We start from the raw sequence: 16785 nt of genomic DNA, 5'->3' as shown, positions 1-16785 counted from the left end.
AAAGTTGTAAATCTTAAAAAGCACACTCCAGTGACCATGAGAGATGCTGCAAGGGCTGTTGGCGTGCTGCAGTCAATAGTCTCAGGTATTATTCAAGCCCACAATGAAACAAAATCAATCATTCTGAAAAGCAGAGGTAAGTGAAAAAAAAAATCAATACCAAGAACCACCAAATAGTGCTTTAAATCAGCCTAATTAATCCTCAAAAAATAAGCAGAGACTTTCAGAGGGAGGGGCCAGCTAGAGGGGTTGCTAATGATTTCCTCCTAGCAGAGGATATGAAAAAAAGAGCTTGTCATGAGCAAGACAAGTGAAAGACTGGAGCACTAAAAAATTTTTAAAGTAATTTTACTGATAAAGATCATTTGAAAATTCAAATATATATTCAGTCTTGTCAGAAGTCTGTAAGATTGGTTATCTGTATCATACAGTAAAACATTCATCTCCACCAAAAAAAAAAAAAAAAGTCTTTTTAACTTTCACTGATCTTGGAAGACTGTTGAGTAAGTGTAAATGCTGTTAGATTGTCCTAAAATTGTAGAAATTCCCAAATGGAGATGGACTATTACGATGATTAGGCAATGTCACTTGTCATGAGACGTTAAGCTTTTTAAGTGATGAGATACACAGACTGCAAGACCCAAGAACTTACCTGATTTGAATTTCACTGAAGGCTATATATATGTGGGCTATAACCTATTCTAGAGATGGAAGAATGGACTTTCTCAAATATATGTTTAACATCTGGAGTGTGCAATTTGATGTGGATAATTAAAGAACACGTCTCAGAATCTTGTGGACTCAAATTACAAATTGTATAAAACAAATGATTTTTAAAACAAATGCTGTTCATCCTATTAAAAAAATTTTTTTTTAAGATATCAAAAAGTTGTAAGGGTTTTTTTGGATGTCCTTAAATCGAATATATTTTCTTGCTCCATAATTCTCACAGCCCTGTAGTTTTACCCAGGCATTGAATAATCTCAACAACAACAAATAAACCACAGGGGAGTCCTTATGTAAAGTCAGGTAATTTTAATGGATTTATTTTCATTGGAATCATATCACGGAGGCTGAAATTTCAGTAGTCCATTGTTTTGGATACAATAATACAGCATCTGAAATTGCACAAACACAGGGATTAGGAGGGACACCGCTACATCTAACTGGAGTACACATGGGGAAGAGAGGGCCAGAGCTCCCTACCGGGGTGGGACCGAGCACACCATCCACTCTACGAAGGGCTACGGGGAACGTAATGGGGTATCGACATGGCGGTTTTGCTTTTTCAAATTGTCTCTCAGAGACAAATGTAGAATATCATTATAAAATCCTCCGACGAGTAACAAGAGTAATGAGGTTGCCCCAGGGTTTTGTTGTGGTTCTCCCGGCCAACTTGGCTTCCGACACACTGTCCACCACGCCAGGGGAAAGTCCCAGCCGGACTTGCGCCGCTTCTACCCCAAACCAAGGCTGGTGGCTCTGAAAAGGCTGAACCATGACAAGGTCTTGAGTCGAGCATTTAAAGGCCAAAATATGAATAATAATAATCCATTCTCATTCTTATAACGGAAAATGCTAAGGATCCTTCTTGATTCTGAAATTTCATCTACTGAGTATTAGAAAATTGGCCCCTTGAAGATACTAGAACTTTTTGAGATCGCTCCTACTGCCTAAGGATGTATGATTTCTGTTCTAATTTCTTCTCAAATTGGGCTCCATCAAACCAGAAAAGATTTTCATTTTCTTTAAATTTACTCTGATTTAGTGATAATGACAAAGAATTCCTGGGCCTGATGAAAATGCTTTTCAACTCCAGATGTTGGCACTATGAATAGATTGGGAAAAGGACTGGGTAATGTATGTCTGGTAATTCAAAAAGCACTGAGGGGCTGGCTGCGAGCCAGCCTGTGATAGCATGGGGAGATGGAGATAAAAGAAGCTGCGCAAGTCCCTGCCCTCAAAGACCTGGCGCCCTACTGAACAGAAGGGACCTTGAAGTTGTGTGTCAAGTTCTCACTTCACAGATGAAGAAAAGCATTTCAGCGACTGCTGGGATCCAAGCCCCAAACTTCCCGCTCCAAAGCTTGTCTGTTACTTCCTGAAAATGCTTTGGAGACCCTTGTTGGTGAACTGGCTACGCGGCCGTGTGTAGACCAGTGGATGAGAGTCTACCAGGCAGCTGGTAAGGAAGCTCGGTGACTGTGGATCTGATACAGGAAGCTTGGGAGGAAGAGCAGAATGGATTCCAAAGGAAAGTCAGGTATTATTTAATTGTTCTCCTAGGATGCAAAACTGGAAAGAGGTCACAGATTACAGAGGAAGATCGGAAATAAGAGGAGGATTATCCTGGACTTAAATGCCAACCAATCATAAGGGAGGGAATCCCTCTATGGTCATCGTCTTCCTTTATTCCAAGGCCCTAAGGGAAGTGATATCCCTTGTACAGCTTAAAAACGAACTCTTCCACATGATTCCAATGACAGGCCCTAATCCGTGGTGCATAAAGATGAGAAAATTCAGTTCAATTAAAGCATTTATTAAGTGCCAACTGTGAACCAGACCCTAATGTAAAACTCGTTTTTCAGCCATTCATACATTGAAACTAAAATGTCCTTGTCAAAGAAAGCTTTGGTCTCCTTGTCAAGATGCAAAGAGTGGGTTGCCCACGAGGGCTTACTTCATATTTTCCTACTACCAATTCATTTCTGTCTCCATTTTATATTCGTCTTTTGGACCAGTCCTATGATTTCAACAGTATAGGGAATTCCCAGAGGGGAGATTTCCTCCACCAGTGCAGACCCATAATGCTCTGCCATTCATAGTCTTAGTTCTCAAAGGGCCCTCAGAGGCCAAGTGATTTGCTCACAGTGTGGCCATGCGAGTCAGAGCAAGGCTTGCTCCCAGGTCTTCTGACACTAGCCCTCCTCTGACTCTCTCACTTTGTAAAATCATGGGTCCTTGGGGAAGTCCAGAAAAGAGCCTAAAATACACAACCACAAAACTGTTGTAAAGCTTTAAGATCATCTATTCTAACCTTGACATTTTGCAGATGAGGAAACTCGGCCCAGAAGTACCTTACTGAAGGTCACCCAGCCAATGGCAAAGCCAGAATTCTGGATCAGTCCTACTGCACCATAGTTGCAGTCTTAAAAAATTAAGAAAACCGAAGTCTCTCACAAATGGCAACCCTTGTTTATCTCTTTAAAATATGTCTTGGAAATGAAGCATGAGAGGAAGCAAGGCGAAGCTCTGGAGAGCAGTAGAAAGAGCCTTAGATGTACAAGCACTTGGGGATGAACCTCGATTCCTGGCATTGACTAGACTGGCCCATTTCCCCTTCAAATCTATGTTCCTATGATTCATCATCCAAATAAACTAAAGTATTGAGTTTGGCAAATACGCCTCACCACACATTGCGCATTTCCCTCGAAAGCCAGTGGATGTTATTTCTTTGGACTCCTTTTATGACCAGCTTAAAACCAACAAATCCAAACCTCTCCTGGTAAGTATAGCTTTCCAAACAAGGGAAAACTTACATCTTCATTCCTATAAACGAAGCAGTTTGTGCAATTCCCCAAAGCCCCTTCCTCTCTGGGTCCCACCCTTCGGAGTGATGGGCGGGGGTGGCTCCTGTGCTTGGTCAGGATGTAAGACCCTACTATCTAAGACTGCAATGAGCCAAGTTTTCAGCCTGAATAACAAGGCAAATCCGGTATCGCTAGAAGTTGGTCATCAGAAGTGGTATTCTTACTGTTTCTATACAGCTGACCGATGAGAAAACCAGAAACGCATGATGATAAACACCATCCCTGCTCCTCATTTTACTTATATGTTTTGTAGCCACCTGGGAGCCAAGGAAAAATGAGTCCTGCAGAGCTGTTTCCATCCCTCATCGTCTGGCCATCGTTTCATTAGAAAATGTCTGGTGAGAGGCCGGGATGGGTCTCCCTAAATATTCCTTTTTGCAGACGGGGAAGCAGTGTACTTGTGTAGACCCTGCCACGGTTCTGGAACACCTGGACCTTCCTATGTCACTACCTGGTTGTGTGAACTTGGCTCAAACACAACCCGTAGGAGCCTATTTTTCTCATCCGGGGCTGGACGAGCTGGTCCCAAGGTCCGTTTCCTGCTCTAAATCTGTGATCCTATGATGGCTGTCCATGAGGGATTATTCCCCTGGAGGGAAGGGAGGCCAGGTGAGTGGGTCACGGCAGAGAGGAGCTGAAGAGGCTCGGCTGCTGTGCCCACCCACCCTATCTCCTTCCGGGGCTGTGCATGAGCACGGCGGGGACGCTTAGTCTCCAAGATGCTCCTTTATGAGAGTGCTTCCATGTATATAATGAGAGACTGTCCCATTTTGTGCCGAGGGCAACAACATCCAAATATTCACATGGACCATAAGGGACATTTCCCTTCCGCCTTTTCTGTTGATAATTCCTTCTTATTAATTCAGCTTTTGCATCAAAATCATCAGGAGGTCAAGTCTTCTTTACAAGAATTGCCTAGTTAATCCACTTCAATTTTACATAACCTGGATTCATTTTGTGTGCTATGCATATGGATGTTCATGGATATGGATAAGGAAAGTGGATGCTCAAAAACTGGATTAGAAATCATTCATTAGTATTAAAGATATGTCATTGTGGTCATGAGTGGGGCCCAAAGGGAAACGAGAAAGGCTAAAATGGCATCTTGGGATTCTTTACAGCTCGGAGGGGCCTGAGAGGTCATCCGGATCAGTAATAATCCAAGCAAATGGATTAGTTAGCTTAGTTAGAAAAGGATTTGCCAGATCTTTAACATACAAACAATATGCTTAACTTTGTGCCCCCTACCTTGGGAAAAAACAACAACCGGGGACCATTTCCTCTGCCTGTCCATGAGCCCACAATGTCATCTTCCTGAGTCCAATTCTTTTATTGGATCTGGTGGAGCACGGAATATCCGGCGTGTGAGACAACACTATGTCGTACCTTCTTTTGCAAAATGTAAACACGTTTGGCCTTTCATAAGGAAAGGTGTTTTCAGACAGAAGCATGATTGGAAAGAAGTCATACAATAAGAGAGAGGGATGATGGACAGACAGCACCATGCGACAGCCAGAGATCTGGAAGGAGGCCCATTAGGCAGGTACCGACAAGAATCAGGTGGTAACACGGCAGGATGGGCTCTGACCTGGACCACGGGGATGAGGGCATCCACCAAGGAGCCCTTCATGAGAGGTCCATAACACACAAAACACATAAGTCTGGTTTTTATCCTATACCTCTAAAGTCTGCCATGACTTGGCCCACGGACGGGCACATCGCCACTTAAATTCAACTTGGTGGCCTTATCTTGGAATAAAACAGCAGAGCCGCCCTGTTCCCCTCTTCACACAACACTGTTCTAGAGGCGTGATTCCATGGGCGCCATGAAGCCCTAGAAAAAGACTGTTTCTAAATCTAGGAGCTGTTCACATTCAAGAAAAGTGTTAGCATCAGATCCTAAAAAAACACCCAAACCAGAAGGAGAATCTGTTGGTGAAGGTGCCGAGACTCAGTGATGAGAGAACGGCCACATGTCCGTGGCACGAGGGGGAGCTGGAGAGAATCTGGCCAAGGAAACCAAGCCTGAAACCCCCCAAGCCGGATGCTCCCTCCTGCGAGGAATTTCTGGACAAGGTTCTACATCAGTCAGGAAGTCACGAAGTCCCTTAAGGTCAAGTAGGAAGAGACAGATCCACATTCTCCTTTAAATGCTTGACTTGGATTTAGAAAGCTGACGGTACAGAGGATGCCTTCCTTGCTGAACATATGGGGAGCTGTTAGAGTGTGGGGGGCAGGGGGATGAGGACTGACTATCTATAGAGACGCGAACCTATAATAAGATCTTCCATCTTCAGAAATAGGCCCGTTCCATTTAAATACACACTTCCAGGACTTCCCCACGTCACTTACTTCCAATTATTCATTGCTACCTGGACAATCAAGGTGAGGATTCCCAGAATGGATCACACCCAAAGCCATCATCATACAATGGAGAGCTCTGGAAATCGACTCAGGTACGCAATGGACACAAGAGCCTGCTAAAAGTACCACCAAAAACACTAAAAACTTTGCAATTTCTCTGGAAGAGACATAGCCTTTCCAGGATTCGGGAAAACGTTATTGTTATTCCATGGTTTTATTTGTTAGATTTTGAGGCGACAACTTCATAAAGCGGGTATCTGGCAGGGATCAAGTTCAAAGAGCTAAGTTCAGGTCCCATCTCCGAATCAGACCAGCTCTGTCCTCATGAGCAAGTCATCCAACTTCTCAACACTCAAAACCACAAATAACAGAAAGTGCTGCTGCAAGTGGTGAAATCATAGCTCTGGGCCATGACAGACCAAAACACCAAGCGTGTGGCCTAGAAAACATCCAGATCCTTTCAAGGATCAAGGATGATGTTACATCCTATGTTTATGTAAGTGGTAACTACCCAACACGGTTAGCCGCTTCTTAAAGGATACTCGATAACTAAACGGGCAATTTTAGATCTTCCTTTTTTTGGATGAGTCAGGAATAAAATGCCATCGTAAAACAGCAAATCCACCTAGGAAGGGAACGTTTTTGCTAAAAAGCAAGTTATTTTGTTATTTATTTATCACTAGTTTCCTTAATAATCCCGTGTATTTATATAAAATATGTAAAAACATGATTCTGAGGAGGGGTCCCTAAATTTCTCCAGATATCTAAGAAGGCCAAAACACAGAACGGGTCGAGCCTGGTTTTTTTTCCCTGTACCCTCTAAAGTCTGCTATTTCCTTGGCACACTGATGGGCATATCGCCTCTAAAGTTCAACTTTGCGGTCCTATCTTGGAATAAAGAGCTGTTCTATTTTCTCCTTCATACAAGGCTGTTCCACTAGCATGATTCTCGGGGGGCCGTGAAGCCCTAGAAAAAGGCTACTTTAAAATGTGTCGCACATATGTGCGTGTATGTGTGTGTATATAGCCACATTATACACACACACAGAGCAGGGACAAGGATGGGAAGGCCAAGAAGGCGGAGCGGCGAGAGGGCTGGACCGATGGCCGGGGCCCCCCAAGCCACGCTTGTCATCGCTGTACTTATTTTGTGGATCCTGCCAGCTTCCTGAGGGCAGGCCCCGCTTTGTTGTCCCTCTGCACCAGGAAGGTTCCATCATCACTTAGCATCTGTATCTGTACCTGAGGGAGCGGACAAGGGGAACATCGAGCTCTCTTTGGGCTCTCCATCTATTCGCGTTATGGATTAGGTGACCTTGATGGCCCTTTTTTGCTCTCTACATGATCAAGTTCTACTAGATTCTCCAGCTAGGGGAGGGACTGTTTCCCCTTTGGACAAATACTGGGGGGAGCCAAAGAAAAACCGACCATTATTTGTGGGTATCTTTCACTTATGGCAAGAACCTCAGAGTGGTCTGCCCTGCCTCTACTTACTCAGGGGGAGAAATGGGTGTCCTTATGCTTATATCTAGAGCCTCTGGGGCTGAGTGTAGAGAGATACACACACATTAGATGCTGCCATTTACACTCCCGGGAACTAAACAAGGTCTGTGTAGAATGGGCTCTGCGGGGCCGGAGCCGGACCTTAGAGAAAGGGTCCTAGAGAAGCTCTGGGTGACGGGCCAACGGCCCTCACAGCGCACAGAGCGTGCCTTTGGGTCCCTCTGTGCCAGGCTGCACGGCGGGCGGGCGGTCTGTGGGAGCGGCTGGGGCTACGCAGCTCTGAAGCCAAGTGACCTGGCGCAGCCCCCCCCCAGCCTCAGTCACCCCAACAGTAAGAGGCAGCAGCCCCACCCTTCGGCCTCAAAGGAAGCATCCAGCTTTAGTCTGTGATCCCAGGCACCCGGTCACACCAAGAGGCCTCAGCCAGCGAGCTCTCCCTCTGACACACAGACGGCCGGACCCGAGACCAGCACCCAAAGCCCCTTAGGAGTGTCCGTTCTCGGATGCAGCAGGAAGGCAGGTCTCGGGGCGTGATTCCTCACCTGGGCTCCCCAGTCTCAGCCCCCTGAGACAGAGGGGAAACCTCACCTGAATTTGGCACAATGGGGACCACGGACAGCAGCCCAGCTCTAGAGAGGCTTGAGGGCCCGGCCTCTCACTCTCCCATCCTATGGCAACGCTTTGGCAGTGGGGTTGACACCAGGAGCCCAAGGGCCCTCCCTCCCCCCAGCACTCACAGCTGGGGGCCCAGGTTACTTTCCGGGGGAGCAGCGGAGGAGGTCCACCAGAGCCCCCCACCCTCCCCCTCCTCTGCCGGTGCCAGCCTGTCCCTTCCTTCAGCATCCTGTCAGACTTCCCTTCTGCTCAGGGCCCTCCCTCCCAGCATCTCGGGGAGCTCCTGTGGAGAAGAGCTCCAGAAATGGGGAACCTTCCGGGTGCAGCTGGGGGCAATGGCCCAAGGTTCCAATCCTGCCCGACACCAAGCCGCTGCCTCGCTTCCTTCTCCGGGAGAAGGTCTGACCTCCGGCCCTCTGACCCCGCCTGAATTTGCCTCTGGAGGACTCCTCCATCAGGCTGAGGCCCCTCGGGGCTGCCATTCTCACCAGCAGCCCGGGGCCTCTCCTCTGTCATCGCCAGGGAAACTCAGGGGGCAAGCAGGAAGGAGGATGGGCCCCCTCCGGGGGAGCAGGCCTCAGGGCCAGGCGACTGCCGGCGTGCTTTTCCAAGTACCAGAGAGCGGAGGCAAGCAGGCCGGACGCCCGCGAAGGCCTCGGGGAAGGGCAGTCTGGCCTGCTCTGCGTCCGCTGGCTCATGCAGGGGCCGGGGCCGCTCCCCAGTCGGTCCGGCCACAGCGGAGCACGGATTTCCAGGCCACTGCAGGCCTCAAGGAAGTGACCAAGGGAGCCCGGCCGCTCGTGATCCCAGGGCGGGGGAGGAGGGGGAGGGGGCTCGCTCCCAGCCCAAATCACTGGGAAGGCTATGTTTCCACTCGGGCCCAAGTGGCTGGGACTTCCTCCGACAGGAGGAACAGGAGCCCGGGATGAGCTGACGAACGCCTGGGACCAGTCCCCTAAAGCCACTAAGATTAAAAAAAGTCCCAGCCGGAACGACGTTGGGGCTGTGCATCCCGCGCTGACGGCCCGACTCCCCAGGACACTGGCCAAGGAGAACTAAGGCAACGCCCACGCGGCCACTGGGGGGGGGGGCCGGACGCCGGTCCCGGCTGGGCTCAGGCCAGGGGCATGGGGCTTGCCCAAAGATGCTGCCGAAGTCAGAGGCTGCGCCCCCTGCCCGGCCCTACCTCCCCCTTCCCTCAGTCCCCAGAAAGCAGCAAAGGCAGCCGATGGCCCTGGCTCTCCGGGCAGCGCGGGGGCCGGGGCGGGCGTGTCCAGCCTCGGGAGCGGTCACTCGCTGGGCTTTCCTACGTGCCCACGCTGCCGCCCCAAAGCGGGCTTAGGGAGTCCGCAACCTGAAGACGTTTTAAAGGGGATGAAAAATAAACCTTAAAATGGAGACCGGAGACCGGGCAGCATAGCCGACGTATGCGCCCCCTCTCCGGAGCTATGCGGGGAAGCTTACAGAGATACACTTTAGAAACCTGGCGGAGGAAGCGGGAGAGAAGGCGGAAGACGCGGTCCAGCCCCGGGCGCTCCGGCCGCCCTTAGGGAGCGGGGCTGTCCCGGATCTTCCGGCCGACTTCTAGGAGTTCGCTACTTTTCTACCACATCAGTCACGCAACGGCCGGGAGTCCTCAGTCCGGAGGCCGGCCGGGCCCTCACTGCTCCTCCGTTTTGCTGCTGTTCCTGAACTTCACCACCATGACGGTGATGTTGTCGGGGCAGCCTCTGTAGAAGGACTGCAAGACGATGCTCTTTGCCCCAAAGTGGGGCTCGTCCAAGCGCTCCTTGATGAAGCGCACGGCCTCCTCGTTGCTGAAGGCGTCCCACAGGCCGTCCGAAGCCAGGATCATGAACTCGGGCTGCAGCTTGTCCAGGTCGAAGGTCAGGATGTCCGGGTCGGGGATGACCACGTTCAGGTTTTTCAGCGGGTAATCCCCCAGGGAGCGAGACATGGCCAAGATCCCCTGGACCCTCCAGGAGCCGTTGAAGCTGATGAAGCCACCTGGAAAACAGGGAGAGCGTTAGCGCGGGGCTCGGCCTTCCACGGCCTCTGAGCAGGGCCAGGGCGGCTGGGGACGGCCCGGGTTTCTGGGCGCTCCAAGGGTTTGCAGAGCCGGGCACAAATGGTAATCCTTGGAAGTGGGGCCGCGGTTACCCTCACCTCCGGGCAAGGAGGCCCAGGCTGGCACAGCAAGGTGCCCGCCGCAGCCACCTGCACCTCGGCTCTCCCGGGCTCCGGTTCCAGCCCCCGGACGCTGCCTGTCTGCACAGCCCAGCTTCTTTATGGCCTGTCTCCTTGCCCCCCACCGTGCGGTTAGCCTTCCACGCTTTCAATGTGAAAGACTCGCAGTCTCCTTTGAAAGCAGGGGTACCTCAGGGGAGGGAGCCGGGCCTTAGTCAGCCTTAGGATCCCCTCAGGGAGCCAGGAGTGAAGAGCTGGCGGAGAGGGCGCCTGAGGGCGGCCCCAGAGCCGTCATCTATGGGGGCTCCAGCTCGGAGCTTCTTTGCCCTGCGACTTTTGGGACACCCTGTCCTGGGGAACGGCAAGTTCCATTAGTGTTTATGGGTAAAACCCCCTTGACCATCCTGCTCGTCCCCTGTTCCCTGCTCCGAGCCACAAGGTGGGTTTTTGTTGGTTGAGGGAGGGGGGGCCCTTCTGGGAGCAGAGGGGTGTGTGCGTGAGTGGGACGTGTGTGTGCGTGTACGCTCCATGGGACAGGGACGGCCGAGGATGGGGGCGACCACTGCGGGCATCGGGGAGACCCACCACGGCGCCAGAGTTGGCTCTCCCCCGTGCCCACGCTCTGCCACAGGCGCTGAGACAGACGGGTGTTGGTGGGTTAGAAAGAGGGACCGTGAGATTGATGACCAGCCCGATCCCAGGAAGGCGGACCTGCTCTGCTCTACGGTTTCTAATATTCATCAGGAGCCATGAGAGTCAGGCTCCTACCAAGCTGTTCAAAATGCAGTGGCTGCCCATTGAGCCACCCTGTCCCCATGTCCGGGCCAGCTCCCGAAGGCACACACATGGAATGGGAGCCCAGAGAAGGGCCTCTGTGTGACCCAGCTCCGCTCCCAAGCCCTCCATAAGGCCCCGGGGAGCCAGGAACTCTGAAAAAGGCTTCCCCACAAAGGTGTCAGAGGAGAAAGCAATGAGCTGGGTGCCAAGGCTCAAGGGAGGGGCTTCCCCTGAGCCCGTCCCCCCAGGGAACTCCTCCCTGACCCCAGGCCCCAGGCCTCCGGCTCACAGACCACCCATGGGAGAGCCTCAATGCACAGGCCTCGTGGGGCGGAAGGGGCCTTGGTGGCCCAGCTGGTCCGACCCCCATTTTACAGATGAGGAAACGGACCCCAGGAAGGAGAATGAGCAGAGCTGAGCCCCAGCACAAAGTCAGCAGGGAGCGGACAGCCCAGCAGGACGAGCACAGGCTTAGAGCTGGGAAGGAGACTCCCATCCTGCTCTCTCATCCTAGGACCCCGCAGGGCAGCCAAGCCCTTTCAGACTCAGCTTCCCCATCTGTAAATGAAGATCATTCTGTGGGCCTCAGTGACCTAACACAGGCAGGGAGCGTCTGAACCCAGGTCTCCCTGTCTCGGGCCCTCCACAGCCACGTCTGCACCGAGCCTTCTTTCCTCAACGAGGGCGGCTGCAGGCGAAGAAAGCCACCCCAAGAGCCTGGGCAGACTGTGGGATCCTTGGGCGCCCTGAGGGACAGCAGGGACTCGCCTCAGGGGCCCCAGCGGCGTCCATGACTCAGTTTCTCCAGGCTGGCTGCCCTGGGAGATGTCGGAAAAACGCTTTCTAGAGGTTTGCAGTTGGGACAAACAGGATTTACTGTGGAACATTAGAGCGTGGGAGCGGCAAAACATTAAGCGCGGGCCTTAGGGGAGACACGCTCTGACTCCCTGGCTGGGCGAGGGCCTCCCCTTTTACGAGCACCTTATATTATTATTATTATTATTTCATATTAATATTACAACATTAATTACTGGTTTCTTTGGGAAGGGAGGCAGCATCGGGACGCCGGCTAACCGAACCCCAGCTCAGGAGAGGCGAACCCTCTCCTACAGGTTTCTGCCAACAATTCGCGAGCAAATGGACGTGGAAAACAGGCCTCGGGTAAATTATTAATGTGCTTCTCGCCCTTCCCTGATTTAGGCATTAACTGCTTGGTCTTCAGCCAAGATATTTAGAAGAGACAGAGACGTGTCCGCAGTAAATCACTAAACATGGCCCTCCACATACATCTCTCAGCTAAAGACCAAACTCCTAACGGCCGCAACAAGAAAGAACAGCCAGGAAATTAATTAATTGTGGCCTTCCTTCCGTGGCAGAAACAGAACAATAGAGACTCACATATCGCTGGGAGCGCTTTTATTTTAGTGGTTCCCCCTCCCAGGGAGCCTCAGAAATACACGGTGGCAGGGTTAGAGTCCCCATTTTGAAGATGAGGAAACTGCAGTGAGAAATCAAGTCAGTGATCACAGCAAACGTCAGGGCTGAGCCCCAAGCTTAGATTTCACAGCTTGAACAATCATACTGGTTCCTGGTCACCAAATACATATATATATGTATGTATGTAGAGAGAAACAGAGAGGGAGAGAGAGAGAGAGAGAGAGACAGAGAGAGAGAGACAGAGACAGAGACAGAGAGAGAGACAGAGAGAGAGAGAGAGAGAGAGAGAGAGAGGGAGGGAGGGAGGGAGGGAGGGAGGGAGGGAGGGAGGGGGAGAGAGAGAGAGAGAGAGAGACAGAGAGAGACAGAGAGAGAGACAGAGAGAGAGAGAGAGAGAGAGAGAGAGAGAGAGAGATGGAGGGAGGGAGGGAGGGAGGGAGGAGAAAGGAGAGTGTGAGAGAGAGAAAAGAGAAAGAGATGAGACTGAGTCAGGGGAGGGGATAGGAAAAAAGTGTATGTGAGAGGGGGAGGGGGGCAGCTGGTAGATAAATATTTAACAACAAGCTTCCCCACCCAAAAATCCACAGGATGCCCTTTTAAGTTTAATCTGCATTACCTCCAACTTCTTTATCACTTTCTCAAGTCTAGACAAGAAACAAAACAATAAGTTGAGCCCTGATTTAGAGTGTCTGCTGATTTCTAAGGTATAAATCCTCACTTCAAAATTTAAAAATCATCTTGCAAACTAGTACAACTCAGGCTGGCCTGGGTGTGAGTAAATGGGAGGTGTGCCCACGTAGGCTGGCTCCCACATGGGACGTCCTCTCTGAAATGTCAGTAAGTAATAACAGTGGCAAGAAGCACCGGTTCTAGAGTCCAGGGCACTAAGCTCCATGCTGGAGAAAGTGCTGGGCTGGCCCCAAGAAGCCCTGGGTTCCAATTCTGCCTTAGACATCTGCTGACCCTGCGAGCCTGGGCAGGTCTTAATGTGCCTCAGTTTCCACATCTGTCCAGTGCATGAGGCTCAGGGGCCGCCCAGATACTCCAAGTCTCTGATCCCCTGATCTGGCTCCGCATCTGGGCTCTGACATCCCCACCGAGATGACTGTACAGAGCCTGTCATCTGTCAGGGCCTCAGTTTCCCAATCTGTAAAAGTAAAGATGGCACTGAAGTCAAACCCGGCCTCAGACACGGAACACTTCCTGGCTGTGTGACCCTGGGCAAGTCACTTAACCCCTAATGCCTTGGGGGGAAAAAAGAGAAAAAAGTAAAGGTGGATGGAAGCTTTGAAATAAGGGAATGGGACCAGACCTCAAGAGCCCTTCCAGGCCTGAATCCTATGAAATGTGTCCCGGATGTTGCTTTTTCTTCAGTGTTTTGTATTTTTTTTTCTCTTCTCTGCAGGAATGGGAGCAGCCCCCGGGGTGTCTCCCTCAGACAGTCCTGAAACGTCTCGAGCCCCCACACCCCACTCATGGCAGCCAGAGAGGGGGCCTCGGAAAGCCCTGCTGTGATTAAAAAGCGGCAGCAAAAACAGGCCCCCAGATGGCTCATGAAACACTGCAGAGACAAACAGGAGGGTGAGAGCGAGAAGGTACAAAAACAAACCAGAGGGAACGCAATAAACACGTTTACAAAACTCCCAGCCTCCAACCTAGTCATTTTAGCTCACACGTCCCATAAAACCGGCCAAGGCTAACTCTCAGAGAGACCGTCGGGCCCCTGCGGGCCCAACATTTGGCAGAGCTCCCCCAGGTGTCAGCGCGCCCGGAGCCATCTGGTTTTGGAGGAGAATCCAAAAGTGGGCCAGACTGAGGCTTTCTGTGCTTATTTAACAAAGGCGGGGACCCTGGCCAGCGGCACGGAGAAGGGTCTTCGCCCGCTTTATTTTTTAGGGGTTTTTCTGGCATGGACTGACCTGCACAAGGATTCACGTTACTCCAAAGGCAGGATACCATCCCACCCCTTATTTTACCGGTGAGAAAACGGGGATGCTGCGGGGGTACAGAGGTAAAAACATTGTCCAATTCAGTCAGGCCCGGGAGCCAAATGGCTAGCAGTCTCTCTCCTGTCCCCTTCTCTCTCTCTCTCTCTCTCTCTCTCTCTCTCTCTCTCTCTCTCTCTCTCTCTCTCTCCTGTCCCCTTCTCTCTCTCTCTCTCTCTCTCTCTCTCTCTCTCTCTCTCTCTCTCTCTCTCTCTCTCCTGTCCCCTTCTCTCTCTCTCTCTCTCTCTCTCTCTCTCTCTCTCTCTCTCTCTCTCTCTCTCTCTCTCTCTCTCTCCTGTCCCCTTCTCTCTCTCTCTCTCTCTCCTTTTCTCTCTCTGTCTCTATGTCTCATCTCGTCTCTCTCTCTCTGTCTCTGGCTGTCTGTCTGTCTCTCTCTCTCCATCTCTGTCTCTCTCTCCATCTCTGTCTCTCTTTTTCTCTCTGTCTCTGGCTGTCTGTCTCTCTCTCTCCTTTTCTCTCTCTGTCTCTATGTCTCTCTCCATCTCTGTCTCTCTTTTTCTCTCTGTCTCTGGCTGTCTGTCTCTCTCTCTCCTTTTCTCTCTCTGTCTCTATGTCTCTCTCCATCTCTGTCTCTCTTTTTCTCTCTGTCTCTGGCTGTCTGTCTCTCTCTCTCCTTTTCTCTCTCTGTCTCTATGTCTCTCTCCATCTCTGTCTCTCTTTTTCTCTCTGTCTCTGGCTGTCTGTCTCTCTCTCTCCTTTTCTCTCTCTGTCTCTATGTCTCTCTCCATCTCTGTCTCTCTTTTTCTCTCTGTCTCTGGCTGTCTGTCTCTCTCTCTCCTTTTCTCTCTCTGTCTCTATGTCTCTCTCTCTCCATCTCTCTCTCTCTTTTTCTCTCTGTCTCTCTCTCCCTCCCCGCCTCCTTCCCAGAATACCTTGTGCACTCAGGCCAGGCTGAGGCTTCCAGCCCCTCTCTCATTTATTCCTCAGAAAAGTCCGATGTTTGCTGGCTCTCACTTAGAGGCCGAACGGGGCCCTCAGAGCCAGTCTCTGCTTAACACACGCTCACGCTGGGCAGTGAGGATCCTGCTCCAGCCTCAGACTAAGAGCCCAGAGGCCCCCGGGGCAAACAGAGCAAGGCTTGGAGGAGCACTGGCCTGGGGAGCCCCAGGGGGCACAGAACAGAAGGGGACCCGCTGTGCGGACAAGCACAGGGAGGGCAGAAAATCACCTACGAGAGCATCCACAGCCCCCGTGAAAATGTCATCTGGTGCCATGGCAGGTGCCCGCTTGGAAAGGGCTTCCATGAGGGCCTGCCTGGGGGTGAAAACCATGCCACTGCTCCTGGGGGGTTTGTGTTGTAGCTTTGGGAGGGGGAGGGAAAGGGAGGGAGGGAGAGAGGGAGGAGAGAGGGAGGAGGAGAGACAGGGAGGGAGAGGGAGGGAAAAACAGAAACAGGGAGAGAGAAGAGGAGGGAGGAAGAGACAGAAGGAGAGAGACAGAAAGGGAGGAGGAAGGGGGGGAATAAGAGGAGAAACAGAGGTAGAAACAGACACGCTCAGAGACAGAGAAGGGGACAGGAGAGAGAGAGAGAGAGCCTGGAGCCACTTGGGTCCTGAGCCTGGCGAAAGACTCAGTTATTGTTTAGACCCCAGTTTTAGCTCAAGCCCTACATCCAAGATGATTAACTCTGCCCATCCACGGACCGTAACCGCTGTTGTTCATGTGTTTACTTTTACGGACTGGTACAAAAGACGGCCTTAACACGGAGCCCTGAGCGACAGACAAGGCCCAGGAACAAGAACAAGAAGTCCAGGATTCACTCGCCTTTGTCTTTGAGGAAAGGCGACTGCCTCTGCTGTCCCAGGGATACCCTGTTTTGTTTTCTTTAAGTAGATAATAAGAACTTCCTTAATATTTCACATTTTTCTTCAGAGCCAGAATAGCCTGTGTTCACGTTCTGCTTTGGAGACATCTGTGCGATAGATAAGCCATTCTCCTCTGAGGAAATCCCAGCATCCTCGCTGGCAAAATGGGGACGACACTACCCGGGTGCTTATTTCTGGGGTGCTCTAATGGCCGAAAAGATAATACTTGTCGCATGCTCTGTGCAAACCCTACAATGCTCTGTAAGTGGGTCTGCTGTTAATGTTATCTCTATTTTCACTTCAACGATCCGTTCCCGGTTGTAGATGTTTGATGTCTGACCTCACTGAAAATGGGCACTGAGTTTTAACGGGAGGGGAGGCCCCTGGGAGAGAGGGATAAATCTGGAAATGAGGGGGGTGTAAACACAAGGAGCATCGATAAAATCCATTCTTAAGAAAGAAGAATAAAGGACTTTTATAGCAAAAAGGGAATCCCAAGGG

The 16785-nt window shown here is 51.1% G+C and overlaps 1 protein-coding gene and 1 long non-coding RNA gene across 3 annotated transcripts in view; one reads left to right on the top strand and one right to left on the bottom strand.

The window, feature by feature from the left end:
* Window positions 1-1020: 1020 nt before the first annotated feature.
* PPM1L (protein phosphatase, Mg2+/Mn2+ dependent 1L) overlaps window positions 1021-16785 on the bottom strand; it is a 218545-nt gene continuing 202780 nt past the window's right edge. For both annotated transcript variants that reach the window (XM_074298106.1, XM_074298105.1), the window contains exon 5: window positions 1021-10079. In XM_074298106.1, the coding sequence (XP_074154207.1) occupies window positions 9733-10079 (347 nt within the window). In that variant the 3' untranslated portion in view covers window positions 1021-9732. The remainder of the gene's footprint in view (window positions 10080-16785) is intronic.
* LOC141560242 (uncharacterized) lies at window positions 9820-16506 on the top strand. Its single transcript, XR_012487670.1, has 4 exons — window positions 9820-9958; window positions 12088-12197; window positions 13879-14451; window positions 16352-16506. It is a non-coding gene; the product is annotated as an uncharacterized LOC141560242 (long non-coding RNA).

This window comes from Sminthopsis crassicaudata, chromosome 3 (assembly GCF_048593235.1).
Source record: "Sminthopsis crassicaudata isolate SCR6 chromosome 3, ASM4859323v1, whole genome shotgun sequence".
Taxonomy (NCBI): Eukaryota; Metazoa; Chordata; class Mammalia; order Dasyuromorphia; family Dasyuridae; genus Sminthopsis; species Sminthopsis crassicaudata.
Note: the sequence above shows the minus strand (reverse complement) of the source record. Positions and strands in the feature narration are given on the sequence as shown.